We start from the raw sequence: 25557 nt of genomic DNA on the forward strand, positions 1-25557 counted from the left end.
AAACCTAGTCCTGTTGTGACCACATCTGACCCTTTAGCCTTAGAAATGAGTCTAAAAAAAATTCAGATACAGTGATTCTATAGTAGATTCTGTTACCCTGTTTCATCTTAGAGATAAAATATTTAAGAGGAATTCTACCCTTTGATTCAGTAGTAACATGGGTGAAAGTATCTTCTCAATTAGCTGTCAGTGATACTTCTAATTCTGTAGTACATCTGACATGATAGTAGACAGAGACGCAATTCCAGGTTTAACTGGCATTGGATATGGTTGTGTCCTAGCATTCTTGTTTTCATCCAATAATGAAATATTAGGTGATGTAGAAGCACCTTACCTCTCATTGTAACAGAAAAGACAGACATCCTGCTTTCTGATTTATATGACTAACTGATTATTTCAAAGAAAAGTTGGAGTATTAATACTATTTTAACTAAAGTAATTCTTGGCAGAAATTCATCATTATTTCAGTGGCCTGCCTTTAGCATCCTTTCCCATTTAAAAGTCTTATTTGGATGTATTTCTCTGAGTTCTTTTAAGCCCTAAAATGAGTTAAAGCTAGTCATCTCTTCTGTATTTTCACGGCTCAGAAGTTTGGTGTGGTTATCAATCAGAACATTTCCCTGACAAATACTGGTTCTTTTGCGGGAGCATTTGCTGCTGCTCTTGTACCTCACACAGGCTTTAAGAAACTTCATATATATGGCAGTGCTTATCTTTTAGCTATTCCTGTTGTTTTATCTACCTTTCTTTTTTTGGTCTTACATTGTAAGTTGCCTTCAACACCTGGGGTATGGTAAGCACTCAATAAATATTTGTTGAATTAACTGGGAAATCACTTCTTTGAACCTTTTTTCTTGGTAATGAAGATGACTTGTCCTGAAAATATGTACTTGCCTCCTTACCATCAGTCATAACTATTTTCCTTGTAACTTTAAAGGAAGCATGACAGTAATATATATATTATATACATAAGAATATAAAAGATATATTATCTATCAGTTTTATCTTAATTTCCTGCAAGAATAGTTTTGTTTGCCACATTCTTAAGAGATTAATGTGTTTTATGACAGTAAGTTCTATTTACATTTCTAGCAACGTGAACTGGAGGAATGGCAGTGGCAGCAAAGACGACAAGGATGTATAAATGCAATTGTTGAAGAAGAAAGACTAAAACTTCTCAAAGAACACGCTACAAAACTACTAGGATATCTCCCTAAAGTGAGTGAGATTTAATTCATAGCCTCTAAGAGTGGGGGAAGACATGGTGTTAGGATTTCAGAGGGCCTGGGTTTCACTCCCTTCTTGCTGTTACAAAGCAGCAATGTTATGTGAGTTAGTAATTGAACATCTCCAAAATGAGAGAGTTGGTCTTGGCACTTTCTATTAAATTTGAGCTGGAATTTCTGTATTTAAATTTTAGAGGTTCTGTTCTCCAGTGTAAGAGGTTTAAAACTAAAGCAAATGTGATATGCTGGACACCAAAGCAGGTGATACACAGGACAGCCTTGTTATCTGTAACGGTAGTGATAGACATAAGCTTGAACGGAGTCTGAGATCTGCTCTGTAACAGGAGGTTACAGCATATAACTAGGTAACCCTTTAGTTTAAAAAGAATATTACTTCCAGAGAATACATATGAAAATTTGCTATCTGAAATAATACCTTATAACTATAAAAATAACAGAGTTTCAGACCACATAAACATATGAACTGAAGTAACATTTCTACCCTTCAGATACAGAAATTATGCCATTTGATACTTTATTCAATCAAAAAAAAATCAAGTGTGTATTTTGTTTTGTGCAAAAGGAAGGAGAAAGAAATGAGAAATTAAAGTGGAGTCACTCAGTCGTGTCCGACTCTTTGCGACCCCATGAACTGTAGCCTACCAGGCTCCTCCGTCCATGGGATTTTTCAGGCAAGAGTACTAGAGTGGGTTGCCATTTCCTTCTCCACGGGATCTTCCTGACCCAGGGATCAAACCCAGGTCGCCTGCTTTGTAACCTGTCCATAGGACCTGATAGTCTAATTGGTTAGAATGAATACAAAATGATATATTAATGACAAAAGCCATATGGAATTGATAAACAAACTAGACTATAAATTCTGAGCAAGGCTTAGGGTTTAGGTATTTGTGTAGCAAAATAACTGTGGAATGGGAGAACCTGATAACCTAAAATGATTTTATCCTTTAGATCCTAGTGGCTCCAAATGACCTAAATTATTCTTTGGATTCTTTAGATAAGTAAATATTTAATTTTGTTTTAAAGGGATTAAGGTTAGTTGACTTAACTCTACACCTGGATTCTTTCCTGAAAGATTGAAGTTAGCTGACTAGAGACAGAACTGATGCAAGAGCCAGTCCCTTGCATAATCTGGCAAAGCTCATTTCTTCCCTCATATACTTCAGGGCTGTTTCAAAACAAGGGTAGGAGGGTACAGTGTGGATTAAATTGATTCCCATTCAGTCCAGCAGAGCAGTAGTACTTAGAGTAGTAAAGCAGAAGAGTCCAGATTCCTATGACACGTTCTAACAGGATATCAGGTCAGTCTAAGAATATATGTATAGTAAGTCGTAATTACAGACAAAAATATTTTACTAATTTCATTATATGAGAAATAACTTTATAAACTTGTCTATATCTCTTCGTTTTAAGAATATTTATTGAAATATTCTGGCATTCAAAGTAACCCACAAAATATTTTTCTTGTAGGGAGTATTCAAAAATGAGGATGATATTGATATGCTTGGTGAAGAGTTTAGAAAAGCATATCAGAAAAGGAGCGAAATTTGTGAGAAATGATACCGTCAAGATTTGGTAAAACCTGGGTTCTTTTGTGTGTTACCACTAGGTGTCAGTGTGACTTCTGTTTTAGAGTTCAGTGAGTAGGACTCCTCCATTGTCTCCGGATTTTCTAAAACATTTCTGTAATTTATCATTTATAAACAGTTATAAGAAAACATTTGTTTTCTTATAAAAATTAATACTTTTAACTGCAAGTTTGCTTTCAATCACTATTGTTTTTGTACTGATAAAATTGAAGATCTGAATTTTATAAAACACTCCATATATTGAGTTGGCCACAAAGTTTGGATTTTTCTGTTACATATAGATACCTATATCTATCAAAACAACCCAAGAGACTATAAACTCTTCATACCACTTCTATGTTTGTGTTTAGGAACTTCACTTCCTTGATTTGGCCAGGGAAGACTGTTCTTATTATAAGAGGAGAAAAGTACAGAGTGCTTTATTACCTAATGCAGTTATATCAATAAGAACATACAAACAAACAGTTTCTCTCAGGTAAACATCATTTACAAACTAAAGCTAAGTCTCTAGAGCATAAAATATTTTCTATTCATATGCAGCTGAAAGGGGCTAGAAGGTCATAAGAAAGACAACAGAATCGAAAGTTAAATTTCTGTTGCTTTATTTTATAAAACATTTCTAATAATTAGGTATCAATTTTATATCCCCAAATCTAAATTTACTTTAAGAGTATATCCACCACACACTAGAGGTTTACAAGTAGATCACTTTAATTTCCCCATTCAAGTGCCTTCATAAATTCCTCTTCGGTGAAAGACAGCATCTTGGCAGCTTCAATATGCATCTGTGTTTAGAGAAATCAATATTGTCTAATTTAGTATTAAGAGTAGATCACAGAACAATAGGACATTTGTGCAAGTGTATGTATAATGCTGAGTTCTGTTATAGAAATGTATACTTCTAATTACAATAAACAGGTTTAAATAATAATTATATTCAGTGATTGGCCACTAAAAACCTTGCCCACTGGCCAACCTGGGCAGTGTTGTAATACCTAATCTTTGCAAAAGGTGACAGTAGCAAAATCATGAATTCACATCCTCTTAACCACTAGGTAAACTTGTGTGGTGACCACAATAAAAGTGGTTTGGAATCAGTTTCACTGTCTAGATTTCAAGAGGCAAACTGATCCCTTTTTAAGATAATTTTATTTTTTATATTTGGTATTTTCTTTAGTTAGGGAGTATCCATACTGTATGGAAACAGAACTAGTAAACATTCCTAATTTACTTGCATCAATGTATAGATAACATTTTGTGACTAAGCATGGCAATAAAAACTATACCTGTAGGAGAAATACTGAATGTCTTAGTAGAAAGAGCCAAATAATATCCACAATTTATTTTAACTTTGTTTAGGATAAACTCACCTTCTGCCTCTTTAAAACATCAATTAATTTTAACTGTTTCTTAAATCCTATCATTAATTCTCCTTTTTGTTTTTCTAGCTTCTTGTTTTCTGATTTTAATGCTTCAATTTTTTTGTGTTCTTCATTTGCTATATCCTGCAAAAGGAAAAAATCCCATGTATTCTTTACAGTATTTTAATGGAAAAATTGTATGAACAATAAAAACTTAGGTTTAAGTTTTAACAATGCTCACACTTCTACCATTTTAAAAAACATTTAAAAAATAACAACTTGGTTTTAATTCCAACAATGTAGCTTAGATTTGAAAGCAGAGATGTCATCAGTAGTAAGCAGAAACTGGAGGTGGTTATGATCCTTGAAAGCATACTGGTTGAGATCCACATTTAACTGGAAAGCATTTTTCATTTCATGGTTCACAAGGGATAAACCCAAAGCAAAAAGTAGCAGTCATGCTGGGCTGAGGAAGGGACAGCAGTGCTGCCACAATGGTAGAACTTTCCAGGTAGGAAATCCCTCAAATCCTTTGCAGACACCTAAATAATATGACTCCTAGGAACCTATGAGAGACAGCTGAGATTTAAAGAGCTGAGCAAAGAATTCAGCCACTGCCTATGACAAGGAAGACCAAGTTTGCAACTGTGGTAAAAATCCACTGGATGAGCTCTGTAGCAACTTGGATAATGGAGGAAAAGGACCAGTGAACTTTAAAGACAAGTTAGTGGGAATCATTAAGCATAGGAAGGTCTTGTACTTGGAGAAGCTGTTAAAGGACACCTTTCATGCAAAAGGGAAACGACACCAGAAGAAATCTGAATCGACATACGCACTTAAGTATCAGAAAGAGTAACGTGGTAGATATTAGTAGAGTTTTTATTTTAAAACTTGAGAGTAGCTAAGATTTGCTGCCAAGATGGCAGAGTAGAAAGATCCTGGGCCCACCTTCTTGCACAGGCACACCAAAATTACAACTATTAATGAGAAAGACCAGAATCTAACAGAAAAGATCTTTTCCAACTAAGGATATAAAAAAGGAACCATAGCAAGATGGAGAAGGAGCATAGGTGCAGTACTGTCAAAAGCCTCAGATAGAAACCCACAAATGGGAGGATAATTACAGTTACACAGGTTCTCTGAGCAATGGGTCTAAGCCCCACATTGGGCTCCCTGGCCTGGGGAGTCTTGTACTGGGAAGACAAGCCCCTAAATTTGGCTTTGAAGACCAGTGGGGCTTACTTTCAGGGGACACAGGTGTGGGAAATAGAGACTCAGCTTCTAAAGGGCACACGTAAAACCTCACATGCTGCAGGACCCAGGGAAGAGGCAGTAATTTTTGAAAGGAGCTGGGTCAGACCTACCTGCAGATCACCCAGGAGGCAACTGAAGTTCATCCTTGGAACATAGGCATTGGCAGAAGCCATTTGTGGAGCCTGCTCTATCATGTGGACACTGATGCTGGGAAGCATCACTTCAGAATCATCCTCTAGTCTATTAGCACTGGAACACAGCCCCACCCACCAGCCTGTCAGCCCCAGTACTGGGACGCCTCAGGCCAAGCAACTTGCTGGGTCAGGACAAAGCCCCACCCATCACTAGCAGGCAGGCTACCTTAAGACCCTGAGCCTTCAGCCACCCTGGAACACAGCCCCGCCCCATAGAAGGGCACAGGCACTAGCTGTGGATCCCCAGGGCCTTGCAGACAGAGACCCTGGAACCCAGCCCCACCCACCAGCGGGCTGATACCAGCCCAGGACCCCTGTAGCCCGCTATGGCAGGATCCAGCCCAGCCACCAATACTCCCCTCCTGAGACCCCTGTGCCCTCACCCTCCATCCCCTCACATACCGCCAGACATTGGCCATGCCCACCAGCAGGCTAACACCCCCTTGAGACACCTTGGGATCTGTGGCAAGATTCAACACACTTTCATGATTAAAAACAATTAAACAAGGAAGAGAAGGATTCTACTTCAACATGATAAAAGCAATATATGACAAGCCAACAACTAACAGCAGACTCAATGGTAAAAGATTGAAAGCTTTCCCTTTATGATCACAAAGGATAAGGATGTTCACTTTTACCTACTCTGCAGGTTCCGGTCAGAGCAGCTAGGGAATAAAAATAAAAGGCATCCAAATCAAAAAGTAGAAGGAAGATTATCTCTCTTCACAGATGACATTATTTTGTATATATTAGAAAACCCTACAAGTTCCACAAGGAAACTGTCAGGATAAATCAATTTGGCAAAGTTGCAAAATATAAAATCAACACACACAAAATCAGTTGTGTTTCTATATACTGCTAATAAACATTCTCAAAGAAATTTTAAAAACTACAAATATCATCAAAAAGAGTGAAGTACTGAAAAACATCTACTTCTGTTTCACTGACTATGCTAAAAGCCTCTACTGTGGATCACAGTGAACTGGAAAATTCAAGAGACCCTACCTGTCTCCTGAGAAACCTGTGTGTCAAGAAGCAACAGTTAGAACCGGACATGGAACAACTGACTGGTTCCAAATTAGGAAAGGAGTACATCAAGGGTGTATATTGTCACCCTGCTTATTTAACTTCTACACAGAGTACATCATACAAAATACCAGGCTGGATGAATCACAAGCTGGAATCAAGACTGCTGGGAGAAATATCAACAACCTCAGATACGGAAATGATACTACTCAAATGGTGGAAAGTGAAGAGGAACTAAAGAGCCTCTTGATGAGGGGGAAAGAGGAGAATTTAAAAAGCTGGTTTGAAACTTAACATTCAAAAAACCAAGATCATAGCATCTGGTTCCATCACTTCATGGCAAATAGAAGGGGAAAAAGTGGAAGCAGTGATAGGTTTTATTTCCTTGGGCTCTAAAATCACTGTGGACAGTGACTTTGTTCAGTGGCCAAGTCGTGTCCAACTGCAGCATGCCAGGCTCCTCTGTCTTGCACTGTCTTCTAGAATTTGCTCAGATTCATGTCCATTGAATTGGTGATGTCTTCTAACCATCTCATCCTCTGTTGTCCCCTTCTCCTTTTGCCTTCAGTCTTTCCCAGCATCAGGGTCTTTTCCAGTGAGTCAGCTGTTCGCATCAGGTGGCCAAAGTATTGGAGTTTCAGCATCAGTCCTTCCAATGAACATTCAGGGTTGATTTCCTTTAGGATGGACTGGCTTGATCTCCCTGCAGTCCAAGGGACTCTCAAGAGTCTTCTCCAGCACCACAGTTCAAAAGCATCGATTCTTTGGCACTCAGTGTTCTTCATGGATAGTGATTGCAGCCATGAAATTAAAAGATGCTCCTTGGAAGGAAAGCTATGACAAATCTAGACAGAGGCATTAAAATGCAGAGGCATCACTCTGTCGACAAAGGTCCATATAGTCAAAAGTATGCTTTCTCCAGTAATGATGTACAGATGTGAGAGCTGAACCATAAAGAAGGCTGAACAATGAAGAATTGATGGTTTTTAATTGTGGTGCTGGAGAAGACTTGAGAGTCCCCTGAACTTCAGGGAGATCAAACCAGTCAATTCTAAAGGAAATCAACGCTGAATGTTCACTGGAATGGCTGTTGCTGAAGCTCTAATACTTTGGCCACCTAATGTGAAAAGCCAACTCATTGGAAAAGACCTCAATGCTGGGAAAGACAGGAGAGAGAGAACAGGGCAGCAGAGGATGAGACGGTTGGATGGCATCAAGCAACTCAATGGACATGAATCTGAGCAAATTCCAAGAGATAGTGAAGGAAACAGGAGCTTGATGTGCTATCATGGGGTGGCAAAGAGTCGGACGCGACTTAGCAACTGAATAACAACTGAGGAATAAAAGTAACCAAGGAAGTGAAACAGTTTGACACTGAAAATGTAAAAGAACTGGGATGACCCTGAGGGATGGGGAGGGAGGTGGGAGGGAGGTTCAGGATGGGGAACACATGTACACCCATGGCTGATTCCTGTGAATGTATGGCAAAAACCACCACAATATTGTAAAGTAATTAGCCTCCAATTAAAATAAATACATTAAAAAAAAACTGATGAAAATAGTTAAAGGCAAAAAAAAAAAAAAGGAAGGATATTCTGTGGTCAAAGATTGGAAGACTTACTATTATTAAGATATTAATACTACTCCAAGAGATCTACAGATTCAGTATGATCTTTATCAAAACTCCAATGGCATTTTTACAGAGATAGGTCATGCTAATATTTATATGGAATCTCAAGGGAACACAAAGAGTCAGACAATCAATGAATAACAACAATTGACAGTCTCATACTTCTGGATTTCAAATTTTATTACAAGTCTATGGTAATCAAAGTAGTGTAATATGGATGTATAGAAAGCCCTAAAATAAACCCTTGCATATAAAGTCTAATGATGTTTGACAAGGATGCCAAATCTATTCACTAGGAAAATATGGCCTCTTCAAGAAACTGAACTGGAAAACTAGATATCTCCATGCATAAGAATAAAACTGTATCTCTATTTCATATAATACACAAAAATTAACTCAAATTTGGTTAAGACCTAAATGTATACCCTAAAACTGTAAACTATTAGAAGAAAATGTAGGGGAACTGCTCATGCCACTGGATTTGGTTGTGAATTCTTGGATATGAAACCAAAAGAACAGGCAAACAGAAGTTAAAAAAAAGAAATCGGATTACCTCAAAGGAAACAATCAACAGAGTAAAAAGGCCCCTACAGAAACTATTTGAAGATCATATATCTGTTAATATTGAAAATACAGAAATAACTCCTCTACAATAACAAAAAGACTATCACTTAATAAATGGGTATCCACAGTCTCATGAAAGGCACATTTCAAGTGCTCGACAGCCACATGTGGATAATGGCTACTGTACTGGACAATGCAGATATAGAACCTGTCCCTCACCACAGAAAGTTCTATTGAACAGCAATGTACTAGAAGCTCTTTCAATTGACCATTATTTAACTATTTTGCCACGTTAACTCTGTAAAACATATCAACTGATGCCCAAAACATACTGAAATTTAATGGATAACCACACATTTCTTCACTCTCCAATTTAACTGTTTGCTTATAAAACATCATTTGTGTTTGTTCCCAAACCTGTGTATTCCAGTCTATACTGTAATTATATAACTTTTTTTAATATATAAAATGTGGATGGGAGAAGTAAAAAAATAATAATAATAATAAATGGGTAAAGGACTTGAATAGATAGTTCTCCAGAAAAGATTTACAAATGGCTAATAAGCACATGAAAATGTGGTCAACATCACTAATATTTAGGGAGATACAAATCAAAACCACAATGAGATATCATTTAATAAACATTAGGCTAGGATGATCACTATAGAAAAAAAAAAACAACACAAAAAATTGGCAAGGACATTGAAGGAACTCTTCTGCACTGCTGGTAAGGATGTAAAATAGTGCAGCCACTATGGAAAAATAGTACAGTGGTTCCTCAAGAAATTAAAAGAAATATATGATCCAGCAATTCCACATTTAGGTGAATATCCAAAATAACTCAAAGCAGAATCTTTAAGAGATATCTGTACACCCAAGTTTATATCAGCATTAGTCACAATAGCCAAAAGGTGGAAGCAACCCAAGTTGCTTTATTTAATAAATGTATAAATGAAACTTGTTACATATGTCCAATGGAATATTACTCAAAAGGAATAAATTCTGATAACATGCTACAACATGGATGAACCTTGAGGACATTATGTTAAGTGATATAAGCCAGTAACAAAAAGGCAAATAGTGTATAATTTCACTTACATTAGGTACCTAGTGTAGTCAAATTAATAGAGATAGAAAGTAGAATTGTGGTTGCCAGGGGTCACAGAGAAGGGGATGGGGAATTATTTTTTAATGGACTTAGGTTTTCAGTTTTTGCGAGATGAACAAGAAGTTTTGGAGTATGATATGTAACACTACTGAATTCTACACTAAAAAATTAGGGTAAATTTTATGTGTACTATAATACAAAGGTGTTTTTTTTTTTAAATTTAGAAAGTTCATTAACTCTTCAAAGCAAAAAAGTAACTGTAGAATTTGTATGTAAGTAAAATGTATAACAACAACAAAAAGGGGAGGAGAGAAGTATACTGCTGAAAGGTTGTTTATTCATAAAATGCTATGTTACTTGAAGGTAGATAGCACTAAGTTAAAGGCGTATCTGATAAGTGGAGATATACACAAAAAGTTAGAGATAATAAGCCAGTAAGATAAAATGAAATCATTAAAAATATTCAAAAAGAAAAACAAGAGGAAGAACAATAACATGTGAATGAAAAATATAAAAATTAATAAACAATAACCATTATTTATAATCATATTAAATGTAATGGTCTAAGCCTCCTAATTAAAGTGTCAGATTGTCAGACTCAGTTAAAACAATAGGAAAACTCAACTGTACGCTGCCTATAACAACATATAAAGGAGTTACAAATAAAGGGAGAGAAAAGCCAATACTGATGTCAGCAGTAACTAAAAGAAATTACATGATTTATGGATTTATTATAAAGATGTAATAATCAAGACAATGCATTATTAACCTGAAGACAGACATACAGATGAGTGGAACAGAATAGTGATCCCAGTAATAATACATCCACACATATCTGGGCAACTGATTTTCAACAAAGATGCCATGGCAATTCAATAGTGAAAAGATAATCTCAACAAAATATTCCTGCACATGTTCCAATAATGAACCCTGACCCTTATATCATGCACAAAACCTCAACAAAACACAAAAGATGAAGCTATGCAACTTCTGTAAGAAAACCTAAGAGCAAATCTTAGTGACCCCTTAGGTTTAGCAAAGAATTCTTAAATAGAACACAAAACTATAATTATGAAATTCAAAATATTGTTGCTCTTCAAAAAAAAAAAAAACTGTTACAGAAATAAAAGCCTAGGGATAAGATATTTGCAAAGCAGGTGTCTGCCAAAGTTTTGTAATTAGGATATATAGAGAACTCTGACAAGTCAACTCAGTTCTTAATAATGAACCAAAGAGACTAAGGAAATATGAATGAAGTGTGGTCTTTAGTTAATGAGTCATAATTATTGATTCATTAATGGTAAAAATGTTCTATACTAATGTATATATTCATAAGAAACTGGATTCTAGAGTTTTTCTGTACTACACAAATTTATATAAATTAAAACTTTTAATAAAGTTCTTTTAACAATTTTTTAGAAGAATAAAAGACTTATAAAGAGACACTTCAAAGATAATATCAAGACTTTCCTGAACAACCAATGGATGAATGAAGAAATCAGAGAAGAAAAAAATGATCTTCAAACAAATGAAAATGGGAGACACAACATACCAAAACTTATGGGGTGTAGCAAGAGCAGTTCTAAGAGGAAGTTCATAGCAACAAATGCCTACATTAAGAAAGATCTCTGAATTTTTACTCCTTCCTGCATGTTTAATGTTTTTGACATTATATGAGATTTTGACCAATGAGATTTTTCCTTTTGTAATTTCCATATTTCTAGTTGTGGTTCTTTTTCACTTAAAGAAGCCCCCTTAACATTTCTTAGAAAGCTACTTTAGTAGTCCTGAATTCTTTCAGCTTTTCCTTCTCTGGAAAACAACTTCTCTCTCCAAATCTGAATGAGTCTTGCTGGATAGGGTATTATTGGCTGCAGGTTTTTTCCTTTCATCACACATGTTGTGATGTTGTGTGATGCTTCATCACACATACATTGTGCCATTCCCTCTGGTCAGCAGTTTCTGACAGTCTTAGAGGAGTTCCCTTATACATAACTAGTTGCTTTTCACTTACTGTCCTTAATATTCTCTCACTATCTTTGATTTTGCCATTTTGACTTTAAGTACCTTGGTGTGGAACTCTGTGTTGATCTTTTTTGGGATTCTATTCTTCCTGGACTTAGATGTCTGTTTCCTTTCCCTGTTAGTATGTCTTTAACTATAATTGCTTCTAATTTCTCTGCCCCTGTCTGTCACTCTTCACCTTCTGGGACCTGTATAATGTGAATATTAGTATGCTTAATGTTTTCTAAGAGGTTTCCTGAACTCTTCATTTCTTTTAAATTCTCTTTTTCTTTTTCTGTTCAACTTGGGTGATTTACACTACCCTGTGTTCCAGTTTAATGATCCATTCCTCTGTATTTAACCAATCTAATGTTGATTCCTTCTAGTGTATTTTTTATTTCAGTTACTATATTTTTCAGCTTCATTTGGTTCTTCTGTTTCCTAACTCTTTGTTAAAATTCTCCCTGTATTTACTCACTCTTCTTCCAAGTATGTTGAGTATTTTTATGGTCATTACTACAAACACTTAATTGGGTAGATTGCTCATGTCCAGGGTTTTTAGAATGTGTTCAAACTTAAGACATCATCAACTTTAAATATTCACCAGTATATGCTGCTGTATATAAACCTCATGATAACAACAAACCAAAAATCTGTAATAGATACACACAAGATAAAGGAATCCAAATATAACATTAAGATGGTCATCAAATCATAAGTGGAGAGGAAAACAATAAACAAGGACAGTCCCCAAACAATTTAATAAAATGGCAGTAAGCACATACCTATCAATACTTACTTTAAATGTAAATGTACTAAATGTTCCAATGGAAAGAGTGGCTGAATAGATTCAAAAATAAAATCTGTAAATATATGCTGCCTATAAGAGATTCACTCCAGATCTAACTACACACAGACTGAAAGTGAAGGGATAAAAAAGTCTAAGACAAAGAAGGACATTACATAATGATAAAGGGATCAATTCAACAAGAATAAATAACACTTGAATATATTTATATGCACACAAACTGGAGCATTTAAATAAACACAGAAAATATTAGCAAGTATAAAGAAAGATATTGACAGTAAAGACAATAATGGCCAGGGGCTTTGACACTCCACTTATGTCAATGGACAGATCATCCCTATAGGAAACGTAAAAGGAAACACAGGCCTTAGCACATCAGATGAGCCTAATAGATATATATATAACATCCTATCCAAAAGCAGCAAAATATACATTGTTTTCAAATGCACATGGAACACTCCAGAACAGATCACATGCTAGGCCACAAAATAAGTCTTAGTAAATTTTAAGACTGATATCATACCAAGCCTCTTCTCTGAGCACAATGCTATGAAACTATAAATCAACTATTAAAAAAAGAAAAAAAAAAAACAAAATGGAAGCTAAACAGTATGGTACTGAACAACCAAATGAGTCATTGAAGAAATCAAAAAGGAAATAAACAAAAGAAACTCATGGAGACAGAAACAAAAACACAAAGATCCAGAATCTATGGAATGCAGGAAAAGCAGTTCCCAGAGGGGAGTTTATAGAAATACAAGCCTACATCAGGAAACAAAAATCCCCAAATCCCTAACCTAATATCCAAATTAATTAGAAAGAAACACCTGGAGTTAGTAGGAGGAAAGATCAGAGCAGAAATGAATGAAATAGAGATGAAAGAAAAAAAGAGAGAGAAAGCAAGCAAGAAAGAAATTAAGAGCTGGTTCTTAAAAAGATGAACAAAACTGATTAACTTTAAACCAGATTCATTAAGAACAAATGAAAGTGGGTCCAAATAAAATCAGAAAAGAAGTTAGAGTTGATATTGCAGAACTACACAGGATCATAAGACATTACTCTGAATAATTTATACACCAATAAAATGGACAACCAAGAAGAAATGGAGGAATTTCTAGAAAAGTACAATCTCCTAAGACTGAATGAGGAAGAAATACAAAATGTGAACAGAACTCAATTACTACTAATTAAATCAGTAATAAAAGAAATACACAAATCAAAGTCTAAGACTAGATTGCTTCACAGATGAATTACATACACTGAACATTTAAAGGATAATGTTTATCCTTCTCAAACTATTCCAAAAAACTGAAGAGAAAGAATGCTTCCAAAGTCTTTCTTTGAGGCCCACATCATGCTGATAGCAAATCAGATAAAGAAAGATACCACAAAATATGAAAACTATAAGCCAATAATACTGGTGAACACAGATGCAAAAATTCTCAACAAAATATTAGAAAATTAAATTGAACAATACCCTGGTGGCTCAGAGCTTAAAGCGTCTGCCTCCAATGCGGGAGACCTGGGTTCGATCCCTGTGTCGGGAAGATCCCCTGGAGAAGGAAATGGCAACCCACTCCAGTATTCTTGCCTGGAGAATCCCATGGACAGAGGAGCCTGGTAGGCTACAGTCCACGGGGTCGCAAAGTCGGACACGACTGAGTGACTTCACCTTCACCTTCAATACACTAAAAGGATCATACATTATGATCAAGTGGAATTTACCCCAGGGAAGCAAGAATAGTTCAGTATCTGCATATCAATCAGTGTTGTACATTAACTCATTATTGACCAGGGGATTTCTGCACAAACACCTGTGGCTGTTGATTTGTTATGTAAGTGAATACAGAAACATCTCTGATAAATAACATTTGGGTAACAAAAGACATGTTAATATGTGTCTCTGGTGAGTGATATCTTAATAGAATGAAAGAAAAAATCACATAATCATTTCAATAGACAGAGACTAAGCATTTGACAAAATTCAACATCCATTCATGATAAAATCTCTTAATAAATTAGATTTAGAAGGAATATACTTAAATGAAAAAAGGTCATATATGAGAAGTCCACAGCTAAAATCATATGCAATGATGAAATGTTGAAATCTTTTCCTCTAAGGTAAGGAACAAGTCAAGTGCCCACTACCACCTCTCCTACTTTACATAGTACTAGAATTCCTAGTCAGAGAAACCAGCAAGAACAATCTAAAGTATCAGAACTAGAAAGGAAGAAGTAAAATTTCTATTTGCAGTTGATATGATTTGGTATTTAATACATAAAAAATCATATATATGCCACCAAAAAACTGTTAGATCTCATCAACAAATTCCATAAAGTTGTAGGATGCAAAATTAACATTAAAAATTCAGTAGAGTTTCTACAGAACACTCCCTAATATGATACACAAAAATAAACTCAAAATGGATTAAAGACCTGAATATAAGGTCAGACACTATAAAACTCTTAGCAGAAAACATAGGCAGGTGAAAATTCTACCACTGAACCACCAAGGTCATAACCGTTAGTGGAAAAGACAGGGAAAACATCCTTTGACATAAACTGCAGCAAATCTTTTTTGACACACCTCATGGAGAAGGCAATAGCACCCCACTCCAGTACTCTTGCCTGGAAAATCCCATGGACAGAGGAGCCTGGGAGGCTGCAGTGCATGGGGTAGCTGAGGGTTGGACACAACTGAGTGACTTCACTTTCACTTTTTACTTTCATGCACTGAAGAAGAAAATGGCAACCCACTCCAGTGTTCTTGCCTGGAGAATCCCAGGGACGGGGGAGCCTGGTGGTCTACCGTCTATGGGATCGCAGAGTCGGACACGACTGAAGTGACTTAGCAGCAGCAGCAGCATGGAGTAATGAAAATAAAAACAGAAATAAACAAATGGGACCTAATTAAATATAAAAGCTTTTGCAGAGCAACAGAAACCATAAAAAAAGATGAAAAGATAACCCTAAGAATGGGAGGAAATATTTGCAAATGAAGTAACCGACAAAGAACTAACCTCTAAAACATATAAACAGCTCACAGCTCAATTACGAAAAAGAAAAAAAAAGGGTGGAAGACCTAAAGAAACGTTTCTCCAAAAAGGACACACAGATGGCCAAAAAACACATGAAAAGATGCTCAATATCACTAATTATTAGAGAAATGCAAACCAAACCTACAATGAGGTATCACCTCATACCAGTCATGATAGCCATCATCAGAAAATCTACAAATTCTGGGTAGAGTGTGGAGAAAAGAGAACCCCCTTACACTGTTGGTGGCAATGGAAATTGGTACAGCCACTATGAAAAACAATATGGAGGTTCCTTTAAAAAGCTAAATATAGAACTACCATATGACCCAGCAATCCTACTGCATCCACTCAGAGAAAACCATCATTCCAAAAAACACATGCAACCCAATGTTCATTGCAGTGGTCTTCATAACAGTCAGGACATGGAAGAAACCTAAATGTCCATGAACAGATGAATGGATAAAGAAAATGTTACATATATGTATAACAATACTACTCAGCCATAAAAGGAATGAAATTGGGTGATTTGCAGGGATGTGTCTAGACCTAGAGACTGTCATACAGATTGAAGTAAGTCAGAAAAACAACAGCAAATATTGTATATTAACATACATATGTAGAATACAGAAAGGTAGATGATCTTAATTGCAAAACAGAAATAGAAACACAGATGCAGAGAACAAATGTCTGGGCACCAAGGGGGAAAAGTACACAAAGGTGGGATGAACTGGCAGAGAGTATCCCTATGTATAAAATAGATAACTAATGAGAACCTATAAAGCTCAGGGAAGCCTACTCAATGCTCTGTGGTGACCTAAATGGGAAGCAAATCCCAGAAGAGGGAATGTATTCATACATATAGCTGATTCACTCTGCTACACATTAGAAACTAACACAATACTGTAAAAATAACTAAACTCCAATAAAAATTAATATAAAAAATCATATAAATTATCATTATCTTAAATAGTTTCTATACCTTAGCAGGAAATAATCTTAAAAAGAAAATCCCATTGATCATTATATCAAGAAGAATGTAATACTTAGAAATGATTTAATCAAGGATGTGGAGATCTACACTGAAACCTTTGAGACACTGGTGAAAGGGATCAAAGAAGGCACAAATAAATGGATTGGAAGAATTCATGGATTGGAAGAATTAATATTTTTTAAATGTCAATGCTACCAAAGCCACCTATAGGTTCAATCCAATTCCTATGAAGATTCTGAAGACATTTTAAACAGAATTAGGGAAAAAATCCTGAATTTATATGGAATCACAAAAAGCCCCAAATAGCCAAAGCAATACTGAGAAAGAACGAAGCAAGAGGCATCATACTTTATGATTTTAAGCTACATTATAAAGCTACTGTAATCAAAATAGAATGGTACCAGCATAAAATTGCAAACATTGATCAAAGGAACAAAATCAAGAGGCCAGAAACAAACCCCAGCATATAGTCAACTAATGTCAGAGTTTTGCCAAGAGAACTCACTGGTCATAGCAAACACCCTCTTCCAACAACACAAGAGAAGACTCTACACATAGACATCACCAGATGGTCAACATCGATATCAGATTGATTATATTCTTTGAAGCCAAAAATGGAGAAGCTCTATACAGTCAGCAAAACAAGACCAGGAGCTGACTGTGGCTCAGATCATGAACTCCTTATTGCCAAATTCAGACTTAAATTGAAGAAAATATGGAAAACCACTAGACCATTCAGGTATGACCTAAATCAAATCCCTAATGATTATACAGTGGAAGTGAGAAATAGATTTAAGGGACTAGATCTGATAGAGTGCCTGATGAACTTTAGACAGAGGTTTGTGACACTACAGGAGACAGGGATCAAGACCATCCCAAGAAAAAGAAATGCAAAAAAGCAAAATGGCACTCTGAGGAGGCCTTACAAATAGCTGTGAAAAGAGAAGTGAAAAGCAAAGGAGAAAAGGAAAGATATACCCATTTGAATGCAGTTCCAAAGAATAGCAAGGAAAGATAAGAAAGCCTTCCTCAGCGATCAGTGCCAAGAAACAGAGGAAAACAACAGAATGGGAAAGACTAGAGATCTCTTCAAGAAAATTACAGATACCAAGGGAACACTTCATGCACAGATGGACTCAATAAATGGTATGGACCTAACAGAAGCAGAAGATATTAAGAAAAGGTGGCAAGAATACACAGAGTAACTGCACAAAAAAGATCTTCATGTCCTAGATATTCAAGCTAGTTTCAGAAAAGGCAGAAGAACCAGACATCAAATTGCCAACATCCACTGGATCATCAAAAAAGCAAGAGAGTTCCAGAAAAACATCTATTTCTGCTTTATTGACTATGCCAAAGCCTTTGACTGTGTGGATCACAATAAACTGTGGAGAACTCTGAAAGAGATGGGAATACCAGAACACCTGACCTACCTCTGAAGAAATCTGTATGCAGGTCAGGAAGCAATAGGTGGAACTGGACATGGAACAACAGACTGGTTCCAAATAGGAAAAGGAGTACATCAAGGCTGTATATTGCCACCCTGCTTATTTAACTTCTGTGCAGAGTACATCATGAGAATTGCTGGGCTGAATGAAGCACAAGCTGGAATCAGGATTGCCAGGAGAAATATCAATAACCTGAGATATGCAGATGACACCACACTTATGGCAGAAAGAGAAGAACTACAGAGCCTCTTGATGAAAGTGAAAGAGGAGAGTGAAAAAGTTGGCTTAAAACTCAACATTCAGAAAACTAAGACCATATCATCTGGTCCCATCACTTCATGGGAAATAGATGGGAAACAGTGGAAACAATGGCAGACTTTACTTTGGAGGGCTCCAAAATCACTGCAGATGGTGACTGCAGCCATGAAATTAAAAGACACTTACTCCTTGGAAGGAGAGTTATGACCAACCTAGACAGCATATTAAAGAGCAGAGTCATTACTTTGCCAACAAAGATCCATCTAGTCGAGGCTATGGTTTGTCCAGTAGTCATGTATGGATGTGAGAGTTGGACTGTAAAGAAAGCTGAACGCCAAAGAATTGATGCTTTTGAACTGTGGTGTTGGAGAAGACTCTTGAGAATTCCTTGCACTGCAAGGAGATCCAACCAGTCCATCCTAAATGAAATCAGTCCTGAATATTCACTGGAAGGAGTGATGTTGAAGCTGAAAGTCCAATACTGTGGCCACCTGATGTGAAGGACTGACTCGTTTGAAAAGACCCTGATGCTGGGAACAACTGAAGGCGGGAGAAGGGGACGACAGAGGATGAGGTGGTTGGATGGCATCACTGACTCAATGGACATGAGTTTGAGTAAACTCTGGGAGTTGGTGATGGACAGGTAGGCCTGGTGTGTGTCCATGGGGTCGCAAAGAGTCCGACATGACTGAGTGAGTGAACTGAACTGAATGTTAGACAACGGAACCAAGAATACTCAATGGGGAAGGATAGTCTCTTCAGTAAATGGTGTTGGGAAAATTTGATACTCACATGTAAGAATGAAACTAGTCCTGTATTACACCACTCACAATAATGAAGTCAAAATGGAATAGAAACTTACATGTAAGACTAGAAACCATAAAACTCCTTAAAGCACACACACACAGGAAAAAGCTTGATATGTGTCTTGGCAATGATTCTTTTGAATATGATACATTAATCAGAAACTATAAAATAAAAAAACCCCCACAAATTGGACTATGTCAAAGTAAAAAGCTTCTGCACAGAACAAGAAATGATCAACAAAATGAAAAAGCAACCCACAGAATGAGGAAAATACTGTAAACTATATATCTAAAGGATTTAATAGTATCCAAGACATAGAGATTTCATATAATTCAATAACAAAAAATCAAATCATCCAATTAAAAAAATGAGCAAAGGACATGAATATACAATTTTCCAAAGATTTGCAGATGGCCAACAGGTGTATGAAAAGGTGCTCAGCATCTCTAATCCTTCAGGAAATGCAAAATAAAATTGTAATGAGGTATCACCTCACAACTGTTTGAATACCTGTCATCAAAAAACAGGTGAGGTTGTGGGGAAAAGGGAACCCTTGTACACTGTTGACAGGATTGTACATTATATTCCAACCACTATGGGAAACAGTTTAGAGGTTCTTCAAAATATTAAAAATAGAACTACCATATACCCAGCAATTCCACTGCTAAAAGTATATCCAAAGGAAATGAAAATACTATGTCAAAGAAATATTTACATCCAATATCTGCATTATTTACAACAGCCAAGACATAGAAACAACCTAAGTGTCCAGTGACAGATGAATGGATAAAGAAGCTGTGAGATACACACACACACACTCACAATATTATTAAGTTATAAAAAGAGAAGGAAAACTGGCCATTTGCAGCATCATGGATGAGCCTTGAGCACATTTCACTAAGTGAAGTAAGTCAGAAAAAGTCAAATACTATATGATCTTACTTATACGTAGAGTCTAAAACAACAATAAAATTAACAGAAAAAGATAAAGCTTGTAGTAACCAAAGGTGAGGGTAGTGGGAGGTAGAGATTTGGTCAAAATATATAAATTTCCTGCTATAAGAAAAAGCACTAGGTATGTAATATACAACTTGATGCCTATAATTAACACTGCTGTCTAGTTGGTTTTTTTTTTTTTCTTTTTTCCTGGCTGTGCCATGGCTGCAGCACACAGGATCTTTTTCCCTGACCAGGTATCCAAACCCATGCCTCTTGTAGTGAAAGCAGAGTCTTAATCACTAGACTGCTAGGGGAGTCCTTGTGTGGTATATTTAAAAGCTGTTAACAGAGCAGACCTAAGAGCTCTCCACATCAGGAAAAAAACATTTTTTCTTTTTTGTAGATATGTATGAGATGATGGGTATTAACTTATTGTGGTAATCATTTCACAAAATATGTAAGTCAAACCATCATGCTGTATACCTTAAATTTATAGAATGCTGTATGTCAATTATATCTCAATAAAACTGGGAAAAAAGATATCAAGATGGCAAAAAAGCACATGAATATGCTAAACACCACTAGTCATTAGGGAAATGCAAATTAAAACTATAATATGAAATACCAGGAGGCACCTATTAGAACAGCTAAAATGTAAAAAACCAACCATATTAAGTGGTATTGAAGATATGGAACAGCTGTAACTTTCATACAGTGCTGTTGAGAATGTAAATTGGTACAATCATTGTAGAAAACAGCTTGGCAGTTGAACACACACATAAAATACACCCAGATAACTGACTCCTAGGTATCTACTCAAAGGAAATGAAAAAATACGTCCACAAAAAAGACTTATACATGAATGTTCATGGAGGCTTGTAATAGCTGAAAAGTGGAAACTTTTGGGTAAATCTCAAAAGGAGTCACATTTTTTAAACAAATATGAAATTCTGGAAAATGTAAATAAGTTACCTGGAGATAAAGGTTGGGAAAAGGGCATAATTATAAACAGGCACAAGGAAACTTTTGGGAGTGATAGATATGTCTGTTGTGGTGATTTTTCATAGGTATACACATAGTTACAAATCAAGTTTTATACCTTAAATATGTGTGGGATTATTATTATGTCACAATGTGAAAAACAGAAACAAAATACATATAATTAAAGATATGCAAAGAAAAATTGTGACACACAGCTGAAGTTCATTTTGAGGAAAATTACAGTTTTAAATGCTGTATTAGAAAAGAAAGTTGAAAAATCAGTGATCTAAGTATTCAATTTAAGAAACTGAAAAGATAGCAGATTAAAAAAGCAAGTAGACAAAATTGTATAAGGAGAATTCAGTGAAAATAAAAACAGACAATAGAAAAAATAAAACCACAAGTTGAAAAGATTAAGTAGTAACTGGATAGCAAGACTTATCAACGGAAAAAGCCTGAAACACGGATGAACCTCAACATTATGTCTAGTGAAAGAATCCAGTCACAAAAGAGTACATTCGACGCAGTTTCCTTTATATCAAAATCAAGACCAAGAGTATCAGAACATCCTTCACTTACAGAGGATGGAATACTTGGAAAGAGAATACAAGGGAACTTTCTGGGGGTGAGGGAAATAATCTACGTACTGCCTTACATGGTGGTTTCACAGCTTTATAAGAGCCCAAAGTCACTGAATTATAGATGTACTATCTTTCATTGTCTTGTATATAACTAATTCAATTTTTAAAACTAACCCAATTTTTTTATGTCCCTCCAGCTCTAACCCTCTAGCTAAGCTTCTTGAAAGAATTACACACATCCTGTGTCTCCATCTCCTTACCTGCAATCATTTTTCATCCACCTTGAATTTAGCTTCTTCCCTATCACTCTACTAAAACATTTCTGGCCAAGGTCACTTCTGTGCTTTTAAATCCAATACAATTTTCCCAGTTCCCCCAAGAAACTTGACTTCTCAGGAGTATTCAGGTTTGCTGACCACTTCTGAGATGATGGAATTCTTCAAGGCTCAGCTCTTGGCCCTGGCTTCGCTCATTCTCTCCCTCTGTCCTTTCTCCCTGGTGAACACTAATGGCTTCTTCTACTGTCTCTGTGCAGGCTTCTCTCCTAAATCTTGACATCTCCCCTTGGATTTCTCAGAATATCTCCAAGATTAACATGTTCCAAAACAAGTCAGCCTTCTTCATCAGACTTACTACACTGTTTCTTATTTCAGTGGATGGCACTCTAATTCTGAAAACCTGAAGTCAAAATATCCTTCCTTAAGCTTCCCTTTTCACAAGCCTAATATCTGGTCCATCTCCACATCATAGTGATACTCTCTCCAAGGTGTGTTTTTTGATACTTGGTTTCTCTCCGTTTCTCAGTTTAGTCCAAGCTATATCCTTATCTCTCACTGACACTGTTACTCTGACGCAGCCTACTGCATCCATTCTGGCCTCTTCCAAATTGATTCTTCACAAAGAAACACCAACAAAGAAATGCAGCTGGCCTTCTGTATCCCCAGGTTCCACATCAGTGGATTCAATCAAGTGAGAATGGAAAACAGTCTGGGTAAAAATTTTCCAGAAAGTTCCAAAAAGCAAAACTCAAATTTCCCATGTGTCAGAAACTACTTACATAGCATTTACACTGTCTTGAGTATCATATGTAATCTAGAGATGACAATGTATACAGAAGAATGTGTGTAGGCTATACGCAGATATTGCACCATTTTATGCTAGAGATTTGAGCACCTGTGGACATTGAGAGATGACTGTACTTTCCAAGTGCATGCCTGGTCATGGCATCATCTCCTGTCATCTTTTTCAAAATAACTGTGCAGTAGCTTTACCACTGATCTATGGGTAAAATCCATAGTAGTTAACATGGCCTAAAGGATCTGGATGGTTTGGCCTCTAGCTGTGTTTGAAGCCTCACTTTGCAACACTCCCTTCACATCCACCCCTACCTTTTATTACCTTGCTTTCTTTATTGTCACAGAGCTATTCCTTCTGCCTCAATCTCTCCCCTGGTATATAACTCCTATATGATTCTGTCAGATCTTAACTTAGGACTACATTTTTTAAAATGCACTCACTGATCTGGTTACCTGCTTAAAGCACCATGAACCCTCCTTCATGGTATTCATCACAATTGCACCTTAATTTTGCATCATCTATTGTTGAACTAACATCCAACTTCTCCACTATTAAAGGTGCATGACTACAAGGACCACATTCACCTTTTATCTCCTTTGTATCTCCAGCCTCTAGTAAAGCAGACCTGACAAGTACACGGCAGGACTTCATAATATTTTTAAATGAGTTAACGAAGAATTAGAAATTGTCTGTTCCTAAATGAAGTAACATGTAATTGGTGACAGATTTTCAGTGAGCTTAAAGCAACCATCAGATGCACAGTTAAACCATCACACAGTTGTCTTTCATCATTCCTCCCTTCAGTTTGTTTCAGAGGCAATTATTATGTTGCTATTATTATAATAATTATAATTATGTTCCAGGCACTGAGGCATAGCAATGAGTAAGACTGGCTCCCTGCACTCATGTAGCATCTGGTTTAAGTTGACTGACTTTTCATTTCAAAAGTTACTCTTACTCTAAACCAGTTTAACTTCTTTCCTAAGCTCTGTGCAGAATGACTTTACCATTATTTTTTAAATAAGTCTTTAATTTTCTGATGGCTGAGGCAATATTGTTCTATTTTATGGAAATCTTACTATTCCTTAAACACATAAACATGAATAATTTTACTTGTCTACCTAACTATGTCTCATCAGAATGAGAAGCAAAGTACAAAGATTTATTAAGGTAGAAAAAAAATATAACTGGTCATAAAAGAAAAACTTATATATACAGATTAGACCCAAGGAAAATCTTACTGATTGTCTTGAAAACTCCCTCAAAGTTAGAAACAAGGCAAAATGACTTAAAAATCAAAAAGATGCATACACATATTTTTTCATAAATTTGAAATAAGTTACATGTAAGAATGATGATCTCAAAATGTCTACTTGATATTAAAGAGTGAGTAATATATATTACAAAATGTCTTCCACTCACTATGTTTTAATCTATCACCTAATGCAGATCTAGGGTCATAACTTTGTCTTAAACACATCTGAGTTCTTTTACAGTGTTGATGGCTTTGAACTGAGTTGTTCACATACCAAAGTCTCATTACTTGAATCTGCAAAATGGCTGGCTAGAGTCATATGTTGTCATGGAAACAAGTTTTTCTTTCCATTTCTCTAATGTATGTGCTAAAACAGAGTTCAAATCTGGAACCAGAATTAGCAAATACTGAAATTTACATTTACATGATTATTTCATTTTATTTTTTTCAAAACCACTTTAGAATGCATCAAAATTAAAAATAATGCTCTAATAGCATGACAATTATTGGCAAGTTTGTAAAGCTGACTTCCTAACTTGTTCATTAAATACCTTCTATTAATAAATCCCAGTCATCATACCATTGAAAGCTCTTAAATGTGAACACAGTCTGATCATACAGCATAAACTATGGGTCTCCTGCACTGCAGGCAGATTCTTTACTGACTGAACTATAAGGGAAGAACCTAAGTGTGGTGGCTCAGTGGTAAAGAATCTGCCTACCAATGCAGGAGACGTGGGTTCAATCCCTGGGTCGGGAAAATCCCCTGGAGAAGGAAATGGCAACCCGCTCCAGTATTCTTGTCTGGGAATTCCCATGGACACAGGAGCCTATCAGGCTACAGGTCCATGGGGTCACACAGAATTGAACATGACTGAACGACTGAGCACACATGCACTTATTAAGCACTGCTAGTTTCATGCAAAATAGTATCATCTGTGTATGTAATGAGAACAACTCCTAAATTCATCATCCAGGGCACTGTTAAGTAACTTAAGTATTGTCCTAAGGGAGAGACTCCAATGGAGCATCAATTTCAGGCTGACACAAAACCAGAAACTAACAGCCAGTATTTATAGAGTATACAAAAGGCTTTCACACACATTGATACTTGAGCCTTGATTTATTCTACATATATTCCAGGAACTGAATGTTAACTTCTATGCCAATCACTGGCTAGATGCTACAGACACAATGTTGATCCTTAAAATAACTCTGTTTAATGATGGTTAGCAAAATGTCATCTCAGAATCAGTAGCATCAGTATCACTTGGGAAGTTGTTAAACTAGGACATTCAGACTTTCAAAGATGGCAGAGGAGTAGGAAGACATGGAGTACATCTCTGCTGACAGATGCATCTAGAATACATCTACAAATGGAAAAACTGTCACAGAGCACC

At 36.2% G+C, this 25557-nt stretch overlaps 2 protein-coding genes across 2 annotated transcripts in view; one reads left to right on the forward strand and one right to left on the reverse strand.

Moving 5' to 3' along the window:
• MNS1 (meiosis specific nuclear structural 1) overlaps positions 1-2804 on the forward strand; it is a 90439-nt gene extending 87635 nt beyond the window's left edge. The window contains exons 9-10 of the mRNA XM_052647365.1: positions 1093-1218; positions 2715-2804. Coding sequence (XP_052503325.1) covers positions 1093-1218; positions 2715-2804 — 216 coding nt within the window. The remainder of the gene's footprint in view (positions 1-1092; positions 1219-2714) is intronic.
• A 675-nt stretch (positions 2805-3479) lies between these two features.
• TEX9 (testis expressed 9) overlaps positions 3480-25557 on the reverse strand; it is an 88492-nt gene continuing 66414 nt past the window's right edge. Inside the window, exons 11-12 of the mRNA XM_052647024.1 lie at positions 4204-4338; positions 3480-3618 (exon numbers count right to left, since the gene is read on the reverse strand). Coding sequence (XP_052502984.1) covers positions 3544-3618; positions 4204-4338 — 210 coding nt within the window. The 3' untranslated portion in view covers positions 3480-3543. The remainder of the gene's footprint in view (positions 3619-4203; positions 4339-25557) is intronic.

The sequence above is a fragment of the Budorcas taxicolor genome, chromosome 10 (assembly GCF_023091745.1).
Source record: "Budorcas taxicolor isolate Tak-1 chromosome 10, Takin1.1, whole genome shotgun sequence".
Taxonomy (NCBI): domain Eukaryota; kingdom Metazoa; phylum Chordata; class Mammalia; order Artiodactyla; family Bovidae; genus Budorcas; species Budorcas taxicolor.